The sequence below is a fragment of the Denticeps clupeoides genome, chromosome 3 (genome assembly GCF_900700375.1).
Source record: "Denticeps clupeoides chromosome 3, fDenClu1.1, whole genome shotgun sequence".
NCBI lineage: Eukaryota > Metazoa > Chordata > Actinopteri > Clupeiformes > Denticipitidae > Denticeps > Denticeps clupeoides.
This window is the reverse complement of record NC_041709.1, coordinates 26,275,401-26,299,986: the sequence shown is the minus strand read 5'-3', so window position 1 is coordinate 26,299,986 and position 24,586 is coordinate 26,275,401. Positions and strand designations below refer to the sequence as shown.

General features: G+C 43.6%; 4 protein-coding genes across 4 annotated transcripts; 2 read left to right on the top strand and 2 right to left on the bottom strand.

The window, feature by feature from the left end:
• The first annotated feature begins 3,063 nt into the window (after nt 1–3,063).
• gprc5bb (G protein-coupled receptor, class C, group 5, member Bb) lies at nt 3,064–6,809 on the top strand. Its single transcript, XM_028973664.1, has 4 exons — nt 3,064–3,402; nt 3,976–5,052; nt 5,953–6,065; nt 6,173–6,809. The coding sequence occupies exons 1-4, from the start codon at nt 3,372–3,374 to the stop codon at nt 6,215–6,217; spliced, it is 1,266 nt and encodes a 421-aa protein (XP_028829497.1). The 5' UTR covers nt 3,064–3,371; the 3' UTR covers nt 6,218–6,809.
• Nucleotides 6,810–8,969: 2,160 nt separating this feature from the next.
• On the top strand, nt 8,970–12,271 carry knop1 (lysine-rich nucleolar protein 1). The gene is made up of 5 exons (XM_028971820.1): nt 8,970–9,049; nt 9,323–11,047; nt 11,386–11,448; nt 11,719–11,772; nt 11,864–12,271. The coding sequence occupies exons 2-5, from the start codon at nt 9,353–9,355 to the stop codon at nt 12,170–12,172; spliced, it is 2,121 nt and encodes a 706-aa protein (XP_028827653.1). The 5' UTR covers nt 8,970–9,049; nt 9,323–9,352; the 3' UTR covers nt 12,173–12,271.
• A 454-nt stretch (nt 12,272–12,725) lies between these two features.
• exosc1 (exosome component 1) lies at nt 12,726–15,774 on the bottom strand. Its single transcript, XM_028971823.1, has 8 exons — nt 15,714–15,774; nt 15,130–15,245; nt 14,945–15,019; nt 14,782–14,870; nt 14,200–14,233; nt 14,029–14,079; nt 13,851–13,935; nt 12,726–13,193 (listed from the first exon to the last, which is right to left on the bottom strand). The coding sequence occupies exons 1-8, from the start codon at nt 15,739–15,741 to the stop codon at nt 13,087–13,089; spliced, it is 585 nt and encodes a 194-aa protein (XP_028827656.1). The 5' UTR covers nt 15,742–15,774; the 3' UTR covers nt 12,726–13,086.
• Nucleotides 15,775–15,936: 162 nt separating this feature from the next.
• On the bottom strand, nt 15,937–19,040 carry pgam1b (phosphoglycerate mutase 1b). The gene is made up of 4 exons (XM_028971822.1): nt 18,748–19,040; nt 17,673–17,947; nt 16,913–17,093; nt 15,937–16,829 (listed from the first exon to the last, which is right to left on the bottom strand). Exons 1-4 carry the CDS (start codon nt 18,884–18,886, stop codon nt 16,660–16,662), a joined length of 765 nt encoding a protein of 254 aa, XP_028827655.1. The 5' UTR covers nt 18,887–19,040; the 3' UTR covers nt 15,937–16,659.
• Nucleotides 19,041–24,586: the final 5,546 nt, after the last annotated feature.

Here is a 24,586-nt window from a genome sequence, read left to right as displayed (position 1 = left end):
AGCTTCACCTGTGACTTAGTAATGGATCAGTTAGGTCTCAGGTGTGTATAAAAAGAACCCCAGTACACTAGACCTTCACATCAACACTAAAGTGTTGATTATCGAGAGGCTGAAGACCAGATCCACTGCTGATGTGGCAGACACCTTCAAAGTACAGAGGATAAAAAAAAGATTTGAAGAGACTGGAGACGTTTCTGCCCAGGTCAGGCAGACCCCGCAAGACAACTGCTCCACTGCATTTTCCATTTTCCACTGCAGCAGAGCTCCACGAGACCTGGTCACCTGAAGTCCCTGTGTCAACCAGATCAGTTTGTCGGATTCTGTCTCAAAATGGCCTTCATGGTCGAATCAGTGCCCAGAAGCAGCACTAAACAAAAGACAATTGAAAAACCGTGTGGCATTTGCCAAGGCCCACAGCCTGCTAAAAGTATGGATGCTGGAAAAGTGGCAGAAGGTGGATTTTTGTTTTGTCTTGTCTTGCCAAAATTTGACCTTTCTGTCTTGATTAAATGATAAATCTTTTTTTCAGTGAAACTAATTAATTCCAATGCATTAAACATAATTTGGTAGGGTTTTAGCTTATCGTATGAGCTATTTCTAACACCAATAGATTAATTAAAAGTCAGGTTCATAGCAGGTGTTTCTACAAAATAGATAAGTGACAAGACTTTTGTCAGGGACTGTGTGTATATATATACACACACACACACAGACACACACAAAAACAAAAAGAAATGAATAAACAAATCAAATGATAAACAAATTAAAACTAACAAATAAATACATAAATAAACAAATAAGGGACTGGCAAATCTGCCTGCGGATTCTGCGATTTAAGTACCAGTGTTAGTTGATATCGAAATGCACATGTCCTGCACTTATGACCCAACTCTCAGCTCTCTTTTGCCATCTAGTGTCTAGGGGGTGACGCAAAGCACTGGATTTATGCTGCAAAGGAAGATGCTTTCGCCTCTTTTTCCCATGCATGTGCTTAATGACTAGATGACGATGAATTGGACTGAACAACAATTCTTACTAAGCGACTGCATGGCATCAGCACACTGAGCTGCTGAAAGACGTGCTCATCTGCTGAAATGTCTGCAAAGACCTGGTCTTTACATCACCCAAACATGTTTTTATTATTTTGACAGAAAAATTGAGCATCTTACTCTGGTCCACAAGCTTCACTAGTGGAGCACCCTTGAAATAAACCATCTGTTGAGGTCACCCTGGTAGGAAAGCCTCTTGGAATGAGATTATTCAGTCCTCTTCTATGTATCAAGACACACACACACACAGACACTCACAGCACTCACTCCAAAGCAATGTGCATTCTTTCCTACTGAAGCCTCTAACAGGAAAATTTCACGATGTCAATGCTGAAGGCTTGATCTCTGCAAGGTACTGCACATAGTTGACAAATTGTTTTCCAGGTTTCTGCAGCTCCTGTAAAATTTCGGCTGCTTTTAATTGGTGTCTGCGTTGCGTTCTTTGTAGCTTCCACTGTATTTCTCAGGAGTAAAAGCAATCGTGAGGTCACAGGGACTGAATTTGTCACCTTATGGAGGAGGACAGGCCAGGTCGGGATTATCGGATCCTGTGCTTAAGGCCAGAACACTAATCACCAGGCACTAATAAACTCAGTGCTGCTCTCCTCTCTTCTTCTTCTTCTTCTCATGCACGTTGGCCCAGCCACTCAGGTGCTGTGCAATATCAACCACATTTCGACACATTTCCCAAACATGCAAAAAACTGTACACGAAAAAAAGTACATAGTATTTATTAGCCATCATCTGTAGCTGTTTATGGCACACATGTATTAAAAAGTGTATGAGACTGCCGTTCTCCAGATGTTGACATGCTGTACATGCAGAAAATGCTCAGATGTTTTCTACTTGAATATTGATTATTGTGCTTGGCAATGAAGGCCACCTGCCAAGATTTAATCCACCTGGAAACATGCTATGCTCATTACATTGTAGTTAGGCTGCCAATGGCTGGTAGCACATTCTGATTCTCGGTTCCTAAATCCACCATTTGAAAACGAAACCACTCGAAGCCAATGGCAGTGCTCCGATCCAACGTTGTCATTGTGGGCATACGATATATGATGGGATGATCGATCATCCCAATAATAGATCTGATCGTGCTGCGCACCCACTGGCACTTCCACAATGCGCAACAGCCCGTGGCTATAATCAGAATTGGGCACCAGTTGAATTACATGAAGTCAGTGAAGAAAATTGCATTTGATAAAATGGGCAGAACTGGGATCTGTCCTTCAGCAGGTGAGCCACAGATTGTAACTGTATAGTACAGCCATAAATTTCTGCAGTCTAATAGTGATGATGTGTGCTAGAAATGGAGGGAGGGATGTGAAATGTTCATTTGAATCCCTGCTTAAGACGCTACATACACTGAGTCATGACTCTGGCAATTGCATCAAATCATTCAGGGTGTCAGCTGTAGGGGCAACTCTACCCTGTAACCCGAAGTGCATTACGGTTAGATAACTGGTATCTGCTAATATACAACTAACTAACTAACACAATAACTTACTAAATCGACTTGGTTAACGTTCTCGTTCAGTTTACGGCACTGGAAAGACCAGGGATGAATCAGACAAATCTCAATGCCCTTTCAATAACTGGGCACTTCAGAAATGGAGAGCAGGAGCATGCGTGAGGGAGGGAGAGAGAGAGAGAGACGGAGGGAGGGGGGGAGGAGAGACAGAGGGAGGTGAGAGAGACAGAGGGAGAGAGAGAGAGAGAGGAGAGGGGGGGAGAGAGAGAGACAGACAGAGAGAGAGAGGGAGGAGAGGGGGGAGAGAGAGACAGAGGGAGGAGAGATACAGAGGAAGGAGGGGGGACAGAGGAAGGGAGAGAGAGAGAGAGAGAGAGACAGAGGGAGAAGGGGGAAGAGAGACAGAGGGAGGGAGAGAGAGAGAGAGATAGACAGACAGAGAGAGAGGGGGGGGGGAGAGAGAGAGACAGAGGGAGGGAGACAGAGGGAGGGAGAGAGAGAGAGAGAGCAGAAAACGTTTTGTTAGAGCAGGCTTTAAGCCATGCTGCTGAGCGGGGGTGTATACAGACGTTATTCCGTTCTTCCCTAAATTACTTTTTTTTTTCTTTTTTTTTTTTTCTTTACATCGGAAAATGTATGAAGAACAGAACTTTGTTCACAGAGGACACATTAAACGAAAATGGAATACATTCATAGACAGTAGTCGGAATTAGATCAAGCGACGAAACCTTTCTCAGATGTGTGCTAAACCGGACCTTTCCTTTCCGGCAGCCTGACATGCTGGAGAGAGTCTGTTCTGACGAGGCAATCTGGCGATGACATTTCACAGCATACAACTACAGCAATAAATGCTCTTCCGAGACTATCACTATTTTCCAGGTAAGTGCATTAATGAACTATTGTGCTTATTTCCATAATTTGTTCACTTTTAACCAAATGTAAGATTTTAAAAAACGACCCACATAAAGCCCTACAGTGTGATTATTAATGCTCACATGCATGTCCTGGCCCTCACACCACAGGCCCTCACACCACTTTTCAGCCTCTTCAGTAATTGTCCACTTTCACTTAAGCCCCACCCCCAAGACACACCCCTCTTGTGTAATCCCTCCTTTGAACATCTCCGACATGTCTTGCAATAAAGGGCAGAGCATGTTTTACTGCTCATTTATAAAGAAATATACTAAACTGTATCTGTGTGGGTGTGTACATCCTTGCATGTGTGTAAGAGATGTTTTGTCATTCACTGATGGTGCCTTATATAAAGCTGGCTCCATATAGGCCTGCCTACGCTGTGCTGCTGGTTTCCATGGGAACTGCTGTGGTCTGGCACAGTTTTAAAATGGCCCATTGTGAGTGACAAAAGAGAAGCCTGACATGAAGCCACGCAAGTCACCTGAATGAACACTGAACTGCAAAATGTCATCTCTTCTCTCTGTCACTTTCTTTCAGCCATGGCTCTGAATCCTGCCATTTTCCTCGTCCTCTCTCTCATTGGCTGCAGCTCCTCTGAGACCCAGGAGCCCCGCCCCCCACCTCCGAGGGGGTGTGGCTCGTCGGTAGACCCTCCATACCACATCTTGTGTGACCTGGAGCTGGTGTGGGGTGTGGTGGTGGAGGCCGTGGCCTGCGGTGGAGCCGTGGCCGCCCTGGTTCTGGCTCTGGTTCTGCTGATCCGGCTGCACACCGTGCCCGAGCCGGAGCGCCGCTGCAGTGTGGGGCTTCTCCTCCTGCTGCTGGCCGGCACCGTGAGCCTCTTCGCCCTGTCCTTTGCGTTCTTGGTGGGCCGTGGTGATGGACTCTGCATGGTGCGCCGTGGCCTTTGGGGACCGCTTTTTGCACTCTGCTTTGCCAGCCTGCTGGTTCAGGGGCTTCGGCTGAGGAGGCTGGCCGGCGGGAAGCGAAGCCCGTCGGGAGCCTCCCTCGCAGTTTTGGCGGTGGGGCTGAGTCTGGTACAGGGGGTTATTGCTGTTGAGTGGCTGCTGTTGACGGTGATGAGAGAAGGTCACGCCGCCTGTGACTACCTGCCCGTGGACTTTGCTCTGGCTTGCAGCTATGCGTTGGGGGTCCTGCTGATGGCCACAGGGCTCTCCTTGGGCGTGTTGCTTTGTGGAGGGGGCAGGGAGGAGATGCACCGTCGCAAGTGGAGGTGTAATGGGGTCTGGCTCTTTCTGTCCTGTCTAGCCTCTTTGCTCATCTGGGGTGCCTGGTTAGGTTTCTATCTCTATGGCGAAGGCGTGTCAAAGGGGTTGCACCGCCGTGCAAAGCCTGACTGGGATGAGCCAGCATTGGCTGTGGCTTTGGTGACGGAAGGCTGGGCGCTGCTGCTGTTTCACGCTATCCCAGAAGCCCATCTGTGTCTGCGGAAGCTGCCCCAGCAGAATTCCAGGGGACAGGAGTATTACAGCAGCACCCGCCAGCCCTCTGCTCACCACCAAGAACAGGCTTATGAGGAGGAAGCCCCCCCCACAGCCCACAGGCCCACATATGCAGATAACCAGGCCTTCACCATTGAGGAACCCACCACGGGTAAGCTTTCATGTTTCCTCCATGACAAAAATATTTTAAAGGTCCCCTGACATTACATAAAATTTATTTTACTTTTATCGGTCTTATTGGTCCCCTACTACTGTATTGAAGTCTCTTCCTGAAATTCAGCCGTGGTGCAGAATTACAGCCACTTTGATCCAGTCCCACAATAAGATTTCCCCATGATGCACCGTTTCACCGTCTGGAGCTTTAAATGCTAATGAGTAGGAGAGAGGCGGGACGAGGAGGAGAGCAGCCAATAGAAGTTGAGTTGAGGAGGAAATTACATCATGAACACCATTCACCATGATTGGAGCAGAGAGGAAGCTGTATCAGCATTTTTCCAGAAAAAATAAAATGAACCCAGTGGTTCTTGCGTCTCACGTGACTGAACTCAAAAAATACATTTGTGCTCATTTTTACATCCAATCATCGAGCATGAAAGCCATGATGGCAAGGAGAGATAATGTTTTAGGGTAGGGGTGGGAACTTCTCTGAGCAGACAAAGCAAGAGAAACGGGAGGTAACCTTTCCCCTTATGACGTCATAAGGGGACAAATTCCAGATCTGACCTTCTGAGCTGCCGCTCTCTGAATGGTGAAGCAGAATGACCAAACAGAATGACCAAATAGACAGGCTATTGGAACTCGTATTAATGTTAAATAATCTCACAAAGTGAAATTTTCAGGTCATGGGACCTTTAACAGTTGTCTGAATCCAACCTCCACTCATTTTATAATATCATGCGTGGAACCATGGCATGGAACAAAATCTTAGCAACATTAGAAGCAATTCAAACCTTAAAAATGCACTTGAGTATATTCCCTGTCTGCATGTAGCTGATAGAACCATGTTAGAAGCATGTTATGATGGCCTTCACACCTTACTTTTCGTATGCAGTTCTCAGGCCACCTGTTTACCATAACGGACTTGTAGGACCTCGGCCAGTCATTCCCTTCCGGAGCCATGTGTACCAGCCTACAGAGATGGCAGTGCTAATGAATGGGGGAGCAGTAAGTCTCTTTCCGCTCTGCTTTACACTCACCCACACATCCACCACAGAAACTGTGTGAAACGGAATTCAAAACTGAGCCACCACCCTCCTCTCTCGCCACCACAGATTCCAACGGCTCCTCCGAATTTCACGGGAAGACAGCTGTGGTGAACCCAGTTAAACAGTTCTTCTTCACGCGTTTCAAAGGACAATCTCTCTTTTTTTAAATTAGGGCTGAGTCAGCTGGAACAAAATTCTAGACCATAAAATGACAATATAATTGCTACAATGCTTGACAATGTTATTTTTCTCAAATTATAAAAAATTGTTTGTAATATTTTTTAAAAAACAATTTAAATTGCTTTTTCAAGCGCAGTCCTGTGTTGGTTTTGTGTTTCTTAAATATTAACTTTAATATATATATGGTCACTTTAAAGTAGTATTATACTGCGTGTCATTTTCAGGGATGTTGTCATCTGCACTTTATGATAACTGGCTTTTGGACTTTTTGACCACTTTATCATTCCCTTTATTGAATATCTATTAAATGGGTTTTGTATTTTATTGTGGAAATTTGTATTTTTAAGTGGATTGTTTTACTGAGTAAGAAACCTCACTAGAACTCTTAGGCTACACGAGTTGATCTGAATTATATGTTTTGCACATTTATTTTATGGAGATTAATGCAAATATACTTCGCATTCGACATTTTGTTTAAAACAGTGATGTGCAATACAAAATCAATAAAAGTTGTTTCCATGCAGCCATCTTGCGAAACTGTCTTTTTCTAAAAAAAAACATGCAATTACAACACCATTCAACAACATCAATACAAACATACAGAATATAATACTAGGGAGCAAACAGCAATATATCACAACAGCAATACATCGCAATATTTTATGTGGTGATATTGTATCAATACAGGGACATCAAATTTCGATATTTTTGTAAATACATTTAGCGTTTTCTTTACCGAGGTATGCAGAAACGAGAATCAGCGTGCGACTACAACCTCCACTCCTGTAGATGGCGCTGTACAGCTGTGTACTTTAATGTGAAATTGCAAAACAGGCCAGATCGTTTTGAGCACCTTGTATTTCACCTTTGCTTTTACATTTTCAGTTTCACAATTTATCGGGACATAATCGTATCGTGACCCATGTATCATGGTACGTATAGTATCGTGAGATCCTTGCCAATGCACACCCCTAGTAAATAATGTATATATAGTACAGGCCAAAAGTTTGGACACACCTTCTCATTCTCCCTACTCAACCCTCCGACTCCCCCTGCCCCAACTTCCTTAACAGCTGATGATTTTGCCAACTTCTTCACAGGGAAGATTGAAAAAATTGGTGAGACATTCTCCACCACTAATCCTACTCTTCCTTCTGAAAATTCAACAACTACTCTAAATCAATTTTCTAAGTTCACATCTGATGAAATCATTCAGATTATATCCACAGGCAACCCAACCACCTGTCCTCTAGATCCAATACCTTCTGCAATGTTTCAAACTATCTCCCCTGACCTCATCCCTTTCATTTCTTATATCATAAACAGCTCAATCTCATCTGGCCGTGTACCATCTGCCTTTAAAACAGCCAGGGTTCTTCCAATCCTAAAGAAACCCTCTGCTGATCCTACAGACATTAACAATTACAGACCAGTTTCCCTCCTCTCATATCTATCCAAAATCCTTGAGCACTGTGTCTACAACCAGCTATCACTCCATCTATCACAGAACAACCTCCTGGATCCTAACCAGTCTGGCATCAGAACAGCTCATTCCACCGAGACTGCCCTTTTGGCGGTTACCGAGAAGCTACATGCAGCCAGATTGGCAAAATTGTCATCCGTTCTTATTCTCCTCAACCTATCTGCTGCATTTGACACCGTTAACCACAAGACTCTCTTGTCAATCCTGAAGAGGCTTGGAATTCGGGGCTCAGCATGGCAGTGGTTTGCTTCCTACCTTGATGAGCGATCTTACCAAGTAACTTGGAAAGGATCCACCTCTACCTCACGTAGACTCTCCACTGGTGTCCCTCAAGGCTCGGTGCTAGGTCCTCTCCTTTTCTCCCTCTACACGAGATCACTTGGTGAGGTAATTTCCTCACATGGATTATCCTACCACTGCTATGCTGACGACACACAACTCCTCTTCTCCTTTCCTCCCTCTGATCTACATGCTGCTTCCAAAATCTCTGCATGTCTATATATTCATTCCAGCAGATTCTTCACCACATCAGGATCTTGCTATTTACCTAGACAACTCGCAGCTCTTTCCTTCTGCAACAGCCCGCAACCTTGGAGTAACAATAGATAACCAACTCTCCTTCTCAACTCACATCAGCAATCTTTCCCGCTCATGTAGATTCCTTCTCTACAATATCAGACGAATCCGCCCTTATCTGTCAACCCAGGCCTCCCAACTACTGGTTCAGTCCTTAGTAATCCCACGACTGAACGACTGGACTACTGTTAACTAACCACTATGTACCATCCGACCTCTACAACTACTACAAAATGCAGCAGCACGACTAATCTTCAATGTAAATGGTCATAAAATTAAAGAAAACAAACTTATGGCCTGTACTGTGTATGTGTGTGTGTGTGTGTGTGTGTGTGTATATATATATATATGAGGCTGGCGTCTCGGCTGCTTCTCGCCCACTCGCACCTTATTATTACTAAGGGATCTTTCACAACTGCGATCACGGTTTCACACCTAAATTTCTTCAGCTTCTGCCAGAAAATGTTCATAGCTTAAAACCATCCATTTGCATTATTATACAACAAACGCGTCAATAGGAAGTCTCGTGGGTCTCGTGTGCAGAAAAGCAGAAGCGCGACTCTGACCCGCGCTCTCCTTCTACGCATGCGCCAGCACCCAAGCACGTCGTCGCGGCTCTTCGTTGTTAAGGAAGTGAGGTCGGACTGCTTCCGGGTTGCGCAGCCGTGTGGAGCAGCGCTCTACCTTCACGTGTCTTTGCTGAAGTAAGTAAACTGCAGTCGTTTTCATGGATCTGCCCACGAAACGTGGCACGTTGCACTGAAGACGGAGACGTTTATTCCATGTACCCTGGCTGCTGAAGCAGTCCGCTTTTGATTGTCAATTTTGAAATGAAACCTTAAGTTGTATTCTGATCGATCGTAACCCGTGTTGTGCTTGGTGTGAACTGACACGTGCTCGTGGGTAAACACTAGAGGTGTTGTAGATTAGACTCTGATGAGAGTGTGTGTGCGCGCTTTATGATTGTTTTTTGTTAGTTATTGTAGGTGATTCAGTCAGACTCTGAGATGGCTGTCAAGGACGCGGCTAAGAAAAAAAAGACCAAATATAAACAGGAGCAGGATGATGATGTGGTGTCAGTCAAAGAAAAGAAGAAGAAACCAAAACAGGAGGAGGCTGATGATGAGACTGAGGACAATGTGAATCCAGTTAAAGTAAAGAAGAAACCAAAAGAGGAGGAGGCTGAGGATGACATTTATGTTAAAGAAAAGAAGAAGAAGAAACCCAGACAGGAGCAGACTGATTATGACATTTATGTTAAAGTAAAGAAGAAGAAACCTAAACATGAGGAGGCTGATGATGAGACTGAGGACAACTTGAATCCAGTTAAAGTAAAGAAAAAAAACAAAAAGGAGGAGGTTGATGAGGATGATGATGTGGTGTCAGTAAAAGTAAAGAAGAAAAAACTCAAAAAGGAGGAGGCGGCTGATGATGAGACAGAGGATGATGTGATTCCAGTTAAAGTAAAGAAGAAGAAACCCAAACAGGAGCAGACTGATGATTACATTTATATTAAAGGTAAGAAGAAGAAACCCCCAAATGAGGAAGCTGATGATGAGACTGAGGACAGTATGATTCCAGTTAAAGTAAAGAAAAAGAAACCCAAGCAGGAGCTAGCTGATGATCAAATTTATGTTAAAGTAAAGAAGAAGAAATACAAAGAGGAGCAGACTAATGATGATGATGTGGTGTCAGTTAAAGTAAAGAAGAAGAAACCCAAACAGGAGCAGGCTGATAATGAGACGGAGAACACTGTGATTTCAGTTAAAGAAAAGAAAAAAGCAGAGTCGCTAAGAAAAGATAGTAGGGAATTATTGGATGAAGTGGAAACTGCTGAAACACATGCTGACAAGAAGAAGATTTCCAAACCTGCTGACCGGACAAGCAGTTGTGTCAGTGTTGCAGAAAGTGTGGAAAACATGGAAGGAAAGAAAAAGAAGAGTGCATTTGCCATCAAAGAAGATGACAGAGAGACAGAAGTGAAGGGAAGGAGGAAGAAGAAGAAAGAACCGAAGATGAATGGAGGAGATAGTGGACAGGATTTTGCTTCAGATCGAGAGGAGACAGGAGTGACGCACAAAACTAAGAAGAATGAAATACGTGGAAAATTAAAAAAGAAAACAAATGAGACCACTGAAGAAACAACTGAGAATCATGGAAAGACCGTGGGTAAGATGAAAGAAGAGACCCCTATGATTAGCCAGAGTGAAGAAAGTCAAAAGAAGAAGATGGAAGTTGAAAACAGTGAAATTCAGAAAAAAGGAGATGTAACAGAGGACGAACCTCAAAAGAAATCCAAGAGGAAGAGAAAGGATGACGTTCGAGGTGTAGTTTTAAAACAGGAGGAGGAAGTCAAGACAACTGATGAGACGAATGGGACAAAGAAGAAGAAAAAGGAAAGAGAAACCACTCTCCCGGCTAGTGTGGACAATCAGGAGAGACAATGCCCAAAAAAACGTAAAATGAGGAAGACTGTAGAGCTGGCTGTGGGGGAACACATACCGGAGAAGGAAATCAAGGGAGAGATCAGAACAACGGAAAAAAAACCCAAAAGGAACAGGGTGTTACATGAGGCCAGTGAGATGAATACTGAAGCTTCAGAAGAAAATTCTCAGAAGAAAAAGAAAAAAAAGGAGAAAGACATACCAAAAATGGAAAAGGTTGGAAACAAGATTAAAGAAGAGAAACCGGATATTCATGAGGTAAACCATATGAACAACTGTATTTGTTAAATATCTGTTTATGTATTAAATATAAATCTGATGTAGCCAATCTACTTTGACTAAGGTCTTAATATATCACCTTTCGCAATATCACATTTACAGCATTTATCAGACGCCCTTATCCAGAGTGACTTACAATCAGTAGTTACAGGGTCACAGGGTTTAGTGTCTTGCTCAGGGATGCAAAAGTGGGGTTTGAACCTGGGACTTCTGGGAGTGTGTGGGTGGCTACTACCACCCCATATTGACTCTTATTAACTATGTAAAGTTATTACGCATATTGTTGTTTACCCACCCCCCCTTCCTTCTCCACACAGCCTTCAGACGTACTTATTCTCTCTGTGAAGAATGGCAACCAGGATGAGATTATGATTGACCAGGTACTGTTCTGCAGTTTCACCCTTCACCTGATCTTATTGATCTTATTTAGTAATATTCCACATATTACTAAAATATTAAGAAAATGTTTTGATTTATCATACTGGCGAATACATTAGGAAATTAGTTTCTTGAAAGTATTAGTCATGTATCCTCAGTAAATCTGATAAACATGGAAGATAAAAGCTTGTTCGAAAATGTATTAATGGCTCTATGTGGAGAAAATGCAGCAGGGATGTCACTTAAATTATTTTTACACAATATATTGGCAGGCACGACGGTTGGCCCTTCAGGAGGACATTGACAAAGAATCGCAGCCAAAACCAGTAAGTGTTTTACAAGATCATTTCTTTGGCAAGTGATGAAGTTAAAAGTGAATGTGTGACTAACCGAGGTCCACTTTTGTACCAATGGTAGAGTCTTGGCCAGTGGAGCACCGCCCAGTTTGACAGCCCGGACCAACAGCAGAGGTTTTTGAGACTGATGGGGGGTTTTAAGAAGGAAGGAAGTCAGGCCTTTTCTTCAAGCGCCGGACGTCCGAACATGGCACTAGGCAAAGAAGCTCAAGAGCGGCTTCAGCAGGGACTCATGGAAGAGTTTGAACGTGCTCACAAGCATAGGATAAAGTTTCAAAATCAAGGGGCAGGACTGGGGTTCAGCCTTCCATCCAGTAAGAAGTTTTTTATTGATGTCAGTGCGTGCCACTCTGTAAAATTCGAGGACTGAATCTGGCCGTATTGGGATATCATGTCTTTCCCTGTGACCTACGGCCTTATGTATATGTAAATACTGTTTATGTAGAACAAATAGAACAGATTTGCTCAAGCAGGTGTTTTTGTGCTGAATTTTTAAAAAATGTTACAGGTATTTCTCAGTTTCAATTGATGAGAGTGCTAACGTATTAATTTGACATGATTATCGTGTAAATCCCTTTCTGCAGCGACAGTAACCTACCAATCATATACCTCCAGGAATATTTTAATTCCAACTCACACTGTATTTTCAACATGCCACAGACAGGCTAATGATTAATGTGCTTGGAATATGCTGTCAGGGAGGGGGACAGATTAATCAATAATTAATTAATATAATTTAATGGTGTCTGCCCTGTATTTGTTCCATTATGTAGAGCACAAATACAGTTGATATTATCATGTGCTTACCACTAAATGGACACAGAAACAAAATAAATCAGCCAGTATTAAAGTTTTGTAATTGCTGAAACTTATACCAACACTGGAAGTTGTCCTTTTGATTCAGAAGGAAATTAAGCTTGCAAAAAAAAAAAAACACTTTATTTCACTTTTAGAAACATGTCCTGTTCTTATATGTACAGAAAAATAAAGCACTGACGTAGTTTTATGGTAAAGGTAAAAAGCAGAAAACAATGAAACCACTGCATTTTCCCCACAGACACGCTTTTGGAGCTTATGCTGCCATGGATACAGAATATAAATCTTGTTTTCACTTCAAATCCCTTTACGCTGCCATTCTGTTCTGGGGCCAACAGAAAGAAGCTCCTGCAGCGCTTTCCTCTGGGAGGCCTGTTGCTTCGGTCAGTGTTCGCCCAGGCTTTGTGTTCTGAACATATACTCGGCATATGAAGCTGTGTGTTCCGGGAGACCAGCAAGAACGTTCCCTCATGCCTGAAGGTACTCCGGCTGTACCCTCGCCACTTTGCGAAACTCCTTAGCGTGGGTGCGGGGGCACTGCATCTCGCACCAGCTGATGGGCACCATCTGAACCCCTGTGAGGGGAGAAGAAGAAACAACTATACAGTGGGTGCATTTCTGAAGCCCTACGTCGAAAACCTTCTTCAGGCCCAGAACACATTAATACCAGTTTAGAATGAAGTGAGCGAAACAACTACGTCATATTCACACACTGCTCCCCGGGCGCCTGTCATGGCTGCCCACTGCTCACCAAGGGTGATGGTTAAAAGCAGAGGACACATTTCCTTGTGTGCCCTGTGTGATGCGCTGGAGTGTATTACAGTGACAATCACTTTACTTTCACTTAATAGTGCAAGGAATTATGTACCTGCAGCCAGAAACGATAGCATATGCATTTTCTTGAGATTGATAAGTGTATTCAGATTTAGGAAAAAATTCAGCAGGTACGTTACTAAGCAGAAGTGAAAACAGTAACAATGAAAGTCTACTCCTGAGTTACTATCTTTCCCTTCTCCACAACATGTCATTGTTTCATGTTTAGGTTAATCAATATTTGATTGAAATAGGATTTTATGTTTGTTTGCACTGGTATTGGTGGCCAAACCTTTTGCACAATACTGTACGTTGTGAAGTTGATGTGCTGAAAACAGATAAATTGGACCAGCACAAGGAACTGAGCTGAGCAACTAAGGAAGTCATTCCACTATACGAGCTTATTTTTATGTGCTCACCTGCTTCACTGTGGGCCACAACCACACCCAGCTCATTTTCTGCAGTAGTCAACAGGTAATTGGACTGGACATCACCAAGAGAGATCTTATGCCAGAGTAAAGGGTTGTTAAAATCCAAGTAAATTCAGACTGGTTATTCCGAGAGAGTACAAGTGCCTTGACCCAATGCAAAGGATACCACTTTAGCAAGGACGATGTCCCCTGGACGAAAACTTTTGTAGGTTTCAACCTAGAACAGAGCGATATTATATAAAATATAGAGCAAATAAATCATTGTTTAAAAGAACATAATTATGTAGAATGCATGGCAAATATAATGATACAAATATTTATGATTTACTATTAATACCTTGTCTTTTTCTGTTGCCCGCACATCTTCCCTCCTAGAGAACACCCAAAAAAAAAAAAAAAAAAAGGAAATTCTATAAAGCCAACTGACATGACCAGTATGGCAGTGTTTTTCATCAGAACGTTTTCCATATATTCAACTTCTACTTCAATGCTGCCCAAAGATGCATAAAGCAGGCAAAAGCAAGGAGGACCACGAATGTCTGTACAGACTGGAACTCGAGGAAATAAGGTATATTGATTAGGATTAATATGGGGAGATCACCTTTTAATAAAAAAAAGTCTAAAAGCAAATAAGTCTGCAGGTACACAATTCCAAGCAGATGATGCTAGAAGATTCTAGACCCACTCAAACACAATACATAAATGATATGATGTTGCCGGACAGTTAAAGGTCCAAAACTTCAAAAATTCATTACAAATCAGCAAGCTCCATCCAGAAGAGGCCATCGTTTATCAAATAGATGCCTAAAAGAATTCAGCCAATCATAAAAGGAGGAGCAAATACATATTAACCGGCAAATAACTGAATTATTTAAGATGATTGTTAAGCGGGATGGAGCGATCGTTTGATTGAAATTACCTGATCGTTCCCCTGAATCGATCCTTCAGCGGTGTGGACCCGACATAAAGAATGTGGACCTTTGCAAACCTGGGGTTGATACTCGTCACCTGTGAGGTTTGGGCACAGTCAGCACTTTCGGACAGACACCTTACAACAGCATGCACCTTTACCCTGGCTTCACCTTGCACGTGACTATGGCACCCACATCTGGTAATAACTGGGCCTCGGTCTCTTTCACCACTGATATGACGGGCAGCTGGAAAAGTAAAAAGAGAACGAAAGATGGAAGGAGGGAGAGGAGGAGAATCGGGGAAGTGTGTTGCGCAACCAGCCCCAGAAGCTTCTGCTTTGACGGAACGCACCCACCTCCTCCCCTTCGTTCTTCCGCAGGACGTATCCGGCGAGCGAGGCGAAGATGTGTCCGTGCCTGAGGTACGTGCCCGTCCCGGGTATGCAGTCCTCCACGCCGCACAGCCGTTCGCCTGCACACAGCCACCCGCTCCCCGGCGTCAATATCCGCCGTTTTTAAAAGGTGAAAGTGAGTGAGAACAGGTTTTAAAAGGAATGTTTGGAACCACGCTAGACAGCCAGAGCACGCGCGCCCCAGGCCATGGGAAGGGCTCCATAAAAAAATACTCGCTCCGGAAAGTGCAAGTCAAGAAAGATCCGACCGTTCTGATATTGCAAAAATATATGTATTTTTTTATTTTTTTAATATCTTTTAAAAAACGTGTACATTCCCCCGACAGACAGACCGCATGCAGCGACGAGTCATGCTCGCCAGTCACGCTCGACTCTCCTACTGCGTGGACTCGTGTTCACTAAAGTCACCGCAGAACGTATTAACAACAACGACGAAAAAAGAGAGACGTCCGATCGCTCAAAAGGTCAGCGTGACGTTCCTTCTGTACCGTATATAATGGCGTTTAAACTACATCGAAGGGACCCACCTGGAACACACAGCTTCATGGGCGACATGTTTTCAAGAAGAGACGAGTGTTTACCAATTGGCTGCTGTGAAGGAATCGAGCTCTTATCTGATTGGCTGTTTGGTCTGACGTAAAGCGTCCGAAGACTAGGCGCCATCTTTATTGAGGCAAGTGCGGCTATGTAATTACTTGTAATGATAAATGTAAAGATTTTTTAAGGACTGTTGGCTTATAGAAACAGAGCAACTGAGAAAGAACGTTGGTTTATTAGAAACTGCACACAGACATATAAATTAAAATCTTTCACAACATATCAGGACATCAATAGTATAACTGTGCATTATATCTGTTCAGTTACATAATTTCACATTCATATTGGTTGCTGTTACTGCAGTTTCCAATTTACATACATGGGCAAAGCGATATGTTAACATGTTTTTTTGTAAAACCATAAAACAAAGGACAGGTAAACAGAAGTACAGAAAAGAGAGAATTTCATGGTAATGTCTTGCACTGCTCTGGAAGCCTTTTCCTTTCCGAAACACATTGCGTTATCTTGCAGGAACATTCACAGTTGCTTTGACACCATGGTGGGAGGTTTAGGTGAGATTAGGACTGCCTAAATACTTTTAAGTCAAATACTTTAGATTTTGGTACATTGCGGTATGCTCATATACATATGTGCCGAACAGTAAGGACATTGTTCAGCCAGCTGGTCCCTCTGTATTGTTCTGCACAGCTATGTTAATATTAATCAGCTTATATGTTTTCACACACTGAACTGGAAGAGTGAAGGGGAATATGCCCATTACTACATGCATGAGAAACGCATGTGGAATGCCTGTGAAATGTTTGGAAAGGTGTGGCATCAAATGCATAGGGGTTTTGCATTTGCTTAGCACCCTAAACGAAGACTTCTAGCAGCCACAGTACAACTAAGTGGCTAACACAGTAAAATTCCCCGTGTCTACTTTTTAGCCTTGCCCTGAGCAGCCACAGCCTCCATGGCTTTGCGTACGGTCTCCTCGTCTCCCAGGAACTGCATGGGTTTGACAGGCTTCAGGTTCTTGTCTAGTTCGTAGAGGATGGGAATGCCAGTGGGCAGATTCAGCTCCATGATGGCTTCATTTGACATACCTACAAATACTATTAACGTCAGTCATTTTTTATTTTATTTTTTTTCTGACACTCACATTTGTGTTCCCATATATAATGTATACCTTCCAAGTGTTTGACGATGCCCCTCAGGCTGTTGCCGTGAGCAGCAATCAGAACCCTTTTGCCCTCTTTGATCTGCGGGACTATTTCATCATTCCAGAACGGCAGTGCTCGTGCAATTGTGTCCTTCAGGCTCTCACATTTTGGCAACTGATCCTCAGTCAGGTCCACATAGCGACGATCCTGCAGATAGCATTGACGAAAAAAAAACAATATTAAACCAATGTGAATTTTACAGATGGCTCAAACAGCTAAAGGTCATGAATAACCAACAGGAATGTGCTTTACCTTAATTTCTGCACTATACTGCCAAATGATCAGCTCCAATCACTTCCACTTCTAGACGTGTGTAAATTCAAGCATCTGTGCATGCCAACTGCCTCTAACAAACATTACTGAATGAATGGATCTGGAGCTCATGAATTACAGTGCTGCCCGCACAATAAATACATTCATACATTTCCTAGCTACTAACTATTCCACGGTCAATTGTTATTATAAAAAGCGGAAGCAGCTGGGACCATCAGCGAGTGGTTGGCAGCGTAAAAATGTCACAATGTCACAGTTGTTCATAGGTCTGACCACTAGTCATGGAGATAAAGAAACTTGTGTTATCAAAATGTACCATGCATAGCATAGAGAATCATCCTTTAGTTTTTTACCAACAGTAAGAACCAAAAAAAAAACAAAAAAAACATTAAAACTAAGAAACGTTGCATAATATCATTCCAATTGAAAAGTATAATTATCAGTATGGCTAACCTTGCAGATGTTGACGTAGAAGTCATGTTCAGCATCCATGGGAGGCGGCGGGATGTCGTAGGAGCGTCTCCATATCTTCACTTGCTCCTCACCGTGTTTAGCAGCGGTCTCAGCTTTGTTCATCCCAGTCAGGCCACCATAGTGCCTTTCATTCAAACGCCACGTCCGGTGCACCGGCAGCCACATCTGATCAATCTCACCCAGAACCAGCCAAAGGGTGCGAATGGCTCGCTTCAGAACGGACGTGTAGCATATATCAAACTCATATTCAGCCTCTGCAGACACATAGTGAAAGACACAATGAAATGTGTCCTCTGCTTTTAACCATCACCCTTGGTGAGCAGTGTGCAGCCATGACATGTGCCTGGGGAGCAGTGTGTGGGGACGGTGCTTTGCTCAGCGGCACCTTGGCGGTTCAGGAATGAAGAATGCACGTGGAGGAGGCCTTAAGCTCTTCGTGCAATCCAGAGTTAATAAAGCTACATTTGGACAAGGATTCTTTTTTTTCTTCCATTCAATCATTTAAACTGCTTGATTTGCCTGTTCTACATCTCATAACTAAAATCTAGTTTTCTTTCCTGCCTGCCTCCCTCAACCAAGTCACAGATGGATTGTTTCAGATCAAGATGCGAAACAGCAGGCTGGTGTAAAAAAAAAAAAGGTTCCTACTCAATTTATTATGATCAGACTGACTTCCACTTTACACTCCAGGTTCTTTACATCTGTACTACTTTGGGGCAGTGGTGGCCTGACGGGGACCCGTAATCGGAAGGTTGCTGTTTCAAAGGTGCCACTGATGAAGGTTCCTTCCCCACACAATTCTCCCCAGGTGCCTTTCATGGCTTCCCACTGCTCAGGAAAGGTGATGGGTTGCTGGAAATCTGGCAGAATTGTGTCTTTCCAAATCCAGTAGACTTAAAATGATTATGCTACCACTTCCCCAGACATCAGGCTTGTATTTAACTTCTGCACAACCAAACTGCAGCAAGTTACTGTTGGCCCAACATCTGCTGTAGAACCTCTACCTGCATGTGTTCGTCCACATTTTATCTATGAAAGAGACTTCCGCAGTCACCTTTTAGGGCGATGCCCCCTCGCTTGGCTTCTTGAACTCCAGTTTCACTCAGGTCGGCATCAAACCAGCCGCAGAATCGGTTCTCCTGGTTCCAGCAGCTCTCTCCGTGGCGGATGAGCACCAGCCGGAACGCAGCCATTCTCCAAGCGACGTCTCTCGCTCGACTGGATCTCCGGGAACCAGCAGCGGGCACGTTTCCTTTGAAAAGCGGCAGAAATAATCGTAGAGGATGCCGGGAACACAGCTTGTTCTCTAGCGCCGCTGATTCAGGCGTCCTGGAATTTTATCGGCCTAACGACGGCAGTGACCCTGCGGCCGGCCGACCAATAGAGACAGAGAGAGCGTAAAATGGGCGGTTCTTATCCAGCCGTGGTCCAATCACCACCGTCGGAGGATTAAAGGAAACGCCTTACAAAGCGTATTGTTTTGTAATTAACCTTCAGACTGTGAGATGATGAGATGATAAAACGACACGATATAACGTTACGAACGCACAAGACAAGACTTAATGGCAAAGTCGACATCAATGAGTATTTGTCAAGATCTAACACTTGTCTAGAATTTCTCTTGTTTTAAATAATATACTTCAAATTCACTTCACTAATTTTATCCGTTATATGATAGATTTGAGTGTGCAATTTAATATTTCATTTATTTCAAAGTAATCGAAGTAACATACCATTTTTGTTGCATCATAGATTTAAATGTTCTGTTACAGTTTGTTCCCCCACACTGAATAAATATATAGTGCAGGAGCTGCACATTGTCATGGATCCTCCAGCTGTACAAAATATGGAACATAGCAAACATGTTTTCACTGGGCCTGGCACGTACAAAGTTGGGTGTTGGCTGCATGTTGGTGTTATCACAGATACACTCTACAGTGAAGGACTGGAGAGGAGGGTGGAGTTTTGCATTGAAAGTGAAATGATTGTCATTGTGAAACACTGCAGCACATGTGTCCTCTGCATTCAGCCCGTCTCCATGTGAGCAGTGGGCAGCCATGAAAGGTGTCCGGGGACAGTACCTGGCTCAAGGGTGATGGTTCCACCACCTTCCAGTTTCGAGTCCGCTTCCTTAGCCTTAGGCCTCCACAGCCCCATTGTAGAGGACAGGGTGGTACTATTGCTCACATGTGCTAACAGTAGGGTGGAAGTAGCCTTGTGGGTTAGACACTCCCTATGAACCAGATGACTCAAGTTCAAATCTCACATACCATTGTGTAAGTAAGCAAGACCCTTAATAATGAGTGTCTCCAGAGCGACTGTCCCTGTAACTACTATGTTGATGCAGGAAATCGGTATTAGCCAATATTGAGTGAGTCTGGTCACAAGAACATATATAATCAGTAACAAAATAATTAGATTAAAAATGCAAAAATAAATATAGATCAGTACATTATACAATTAAGACACTCTAGACATCAAAATGCCTGCTGTCTTCATAGAAACAGTAGCTGCTGCAGTGGCCTGACCTGTACAAATTCATTGATCATTATGGGTAATATAAATATTCTATAAATAAGTATATGTAGTTGAGGTCATACATGAGATGACACTTTCATTACTTTGTCACTTTAGAGCACTGACATAGTTCATAGAAAACAAAATCTGTGTTTTCTGTCAATAAAGGTCCTGTTTTTGAATGAATGAACCCTGTATGCATTTTGAACATGATTATTCTACGTATCAGTATTATCCATGGCTTCTCTGTCACAAGGTGTTTCCCAGGGCTGGGCACTCTTCGATTCATCTTTAAGAGCAGTGGTGTCCATACGGCTCCAGAACCTGCAAGGAGCAACTGAGGTTCCCTTGATCAAGGTAACGTCCCCACACACTGTACATTTTGTAAAATTTACACTATATAAATGTAATTGTCTAGTTTTTACCTGTTTATATATCTGCTAAAATTTTCCTTCTAACCTACAAATTCCTCCAGGTATTTATCCAGCCTGTTGATCCCCAACACACGATCGTGGCATCTACGGGCCACAGCCGAGGTTCTTCACACCAGGTTGTGCTCCTTTGGTGATGAAGCCTTCAGTGCTGCTGCTTATGCTCTCTGGATTTCGCTGCTCTCTGACATCCACAGTGACCCATTCAAGACCCTGCAGAATTTAAATCTGGAGATGAATCCTCATTATAATATACCTCAGTGTACCTCAAAAATTAATTTATCCATTTGCCTGAAATATCTAAATGGCATTTCGATTTTAAAAAATCAGCAGATCTGATTCTGTTCCTTCACACTGGTCAAGGAACATCTGGTCATATTGAACATCATCCTCTTCCTCAAAAGATCCTCATTATCACTCTCATGACCAAAGATACGATCAGTTGCCTCATAGACAGTGAATCACTTGCTCATGTTGACTGATGCAAATGAAACCGATAAGATCTCACATGCCATTCATACATGCCAATTTTTATTTTCAGTCAAAATGAATCAATATTCTGCAAGAACGTTTGAGTTCATATGGGGGATGTGCGGAATACATGTGTGTGTTGATCAAACGGCCATTGATTCACAGAACAACTTAAAGTTTTTACGTGGTGAATGCAGCAGCCACCATTTTCTGCAATGTCATTTTTGACCTGCACACCACATGTCATTTTTTAATGGATAATCAAAAGTTTACTAAAATGGTGAAAATACTTTTGCTGTATTAAAATAGCTCTTTTTGAGAATATCAGAAAGTCTTTTTCCAATGAAAAAGCAACAGTACTTTTTTAGAGAGCTGAACTTGAAAACGGGTCAAAAATTACTCACATTATAAGGGTTAACCCTTCATCACCCTTGGTGAGCAGTGGGCAGCCATGAAGGGAGCAGTGTGTGGGGACGGAACCTTGATCAAGGGGATCTCAGTGGCACCACTTCCTTACCCGCTACTCCACCAAGTTAAAATACTTCGAAAAATATTCTAGCAAAGCAAAAGGCCAGTGAAGTACAAACTTTATTATTTAAAAATGGGTGTCGAGTTGGTGGCAGGAGAGTCACGTCTCTGCTTTTTGCGGATGATGTGGTCCTCCTATCTACATCAGGCTCTGACCTTCAGCTCTTGTTGGGTAGGTTCGCAGCCAAGTGTGAAGCAGCTGGGATGAGGATCAGCACCTCCAAATCTGAGACCATGGTTCTCGACCGGAAAAGGGTGGCTTGCCAACTTCGGGGAGAGAGGTCCTGCCTCAAGTGGAGGAGTTTAAGTGAGGGAAGAAGGAAGCAGGAGATCAACAGGTTGATTGGGGCAGCATCTGCAGTGATGCGGATGCTAAACCGATCTGTCGTGACTAAGAGGGAGCTGAGCCAGAAAGTAAGGCTCTCGATTTAGCGGTCGATCACCTATGGTCATGAGCATGACCGAAAGAACGAGTTCGCGGATACAAGTGGCCGAAAGAGAATGAGGAGGAGCTTCTTCACGCAGGCTATTCGAGCTCTCAACAATCACATCACTTCATATAACTCCAATACACTCCAGCACTTTCACTTCCACTTTCAATCACTCTGGACTCAATCCCCCCAGAATTTTTGTACAAACTCTACTCTTTTACTCTTGCACAAATGTTTTCACTTTATACCTTGCTGTTACACATATTTTATGTTTTATCTTAAAGACATAAAAGTGTAATATTTGGTTATGTTTGCAATATTTGGAATACTGAGGTCTGCCGGCAGGAGGCCCCCGGGTCTACCCAGGAGACGCTGGAGAAATTATATCGCCAGTCTGGTCTGGGAATGCCTTGGGGTCCTGCTGGAGGAGCTGGTGGAGGTGGCTGGGGAGAGGGCTGTCTGGGATTCCCTAATTGGGATGCTGCGCCCCGGATCCGGATAAGCGGAGGAAGACGACGACATAACAGGATGCCTTTACCCACACTGTCCAATCTGAACAATGCGAAGCTGGTCCCCATATTCGGTTTTAATCCATTTGATTCCCTGCACCTGGGGGTCCACCATCAGAGGGGTGGCATTTTCTGTGGACATGTGGTCTGCAGGCAAGCCCTCGTTTTTGCCATGTTGCCAAGACTGCATCGTCTGTTAGCATGGTGAGGGGGAATTGGCACCTAACATATGTTGGATGATCATTCCACTTTAACATTTACATAGCAAACCCCTCACAAATTCCGAATTTAAGATGGATCAACAAAAACATTTCAGTTTCATTCTAAGGTGAATTCAATTGTTAATTTACATGTATGGACAGGGAATGAGTTGAACATCTATGAAACCCAATCAACAATTTACAGATCTCTTATAGCTGTGCACAGTATTCTCTAACTATTTGTGTGTCTGGAACATTTGAGAAAATGTGGCAGCCATGCTCCATGTACCATTCCATTCACTGTATGTCAAACAAGTGCTACTTTAAGACATGCCAACTCTGAAAAGGTTGTATTTAATCCAAAAGGAATTTGTGTGATTTGTGATGCTAAAGTGTGCATGTGTTCCACATTCCATATTCATATTCAGAATGCTGGTACATTTCCCCATGTGAACAGAGTGAGGCTGACAAACCTGCAGCTGGTTCAGGTAGGGTCTCCAGCTCTGCTCCATCAGCTGCTGTCGGTAGTGCTTGGTGAAATAGCCAAGATAGGACACAAAAGCAGTGATAAGGAGGATGTCACCATGCAACATCTTCTCCTGCTGCTGCAAACTATGAACTGAGTCTGACCAACACACATTTTTAGAGGCCAGGCCGTCCACCTGTAAAAAATGCATATTGTGGTTATACATGTCTCCTACATAAACCTCATTCTAACTGACATACATGATATTCAGTACAAATGGTATAAGAGGAAGTTTGAGGATGTGAGGGAAGTTGTATTTATATAACTCATACACATTGAAATTGCATCCTGCAGGTAGGGGCTAGAGAACTTCAGGCAGTTCTCATGGATGTTCTCTTTGTGTCACGATGGCTGGACGTGGCGAAGAAGAAGGACGCATACGCACAAACGTCACGAAACGGGGGTTTAATACATGAATGACATGACAAGGGAACATCACTAGACAATGACCCGATGGCGAACAGACATGAAAAGGATAACTTTATACAATCATATAATTATACAACAGGTGAACATGATCAGGGAACGGAGTAACCCCTGCCGAACCGGATCATGACATTACCCTCCCCCCTAGGCACGACATCCAGGAATGCCTCCAGGAGGAAGTCCATAAGGACGAGTGGTGGCTGTCCTGCACTGGTGGCTTCAGGCCCGTCTCATCTGTGGGGGACCGGCATCCTGTCTGCCTTCCGCAGGTGCCTGCCACTCCAGTCAGTCTCCGGCACGCCCCGCTGGGAAGTCGTCTCGGTTAAAACTGGGATCACCTGAACTGCGCAATGGGTCTCCTCAACCCCACGGTAGCTTTCGTAGGCCGTCGAGGTCCGGCCGCACGAATTCACAGGTGCTCCCCGCCTCTGGAATCGCTTGGGGAAACGATAAAAACATGGAATGGATCTTGGCAGCACACTGGCAATTGGTGCAGCGCTGGAATCCGGACGAGACGGCGGCATCGGGGGAAGTTCATACTCGGAATAGTCCTCACAACGAACCACGACTCCTTAGATATCAGCGGGGCAGTGTCGGCTGCGTCCATATTTGGTCGGGTCATTCTGTCACGATGGCTGGACGTGGCAAAGAAGAAGGACGCATACGCACAATGTCACCAAATGAGGGTTTAATACATGAATGACACGACAAGGGAACTTCACTTATTCCTCTATTTTTTAATTCACAGAAATGTATTCAGTGACACTTCAATCACATCGCACAGCAATAACCAGCAATGTTACTTTCAAATATTTGCTCTTAAATTGATTATTCTGGTTTACGCTCACTGACCC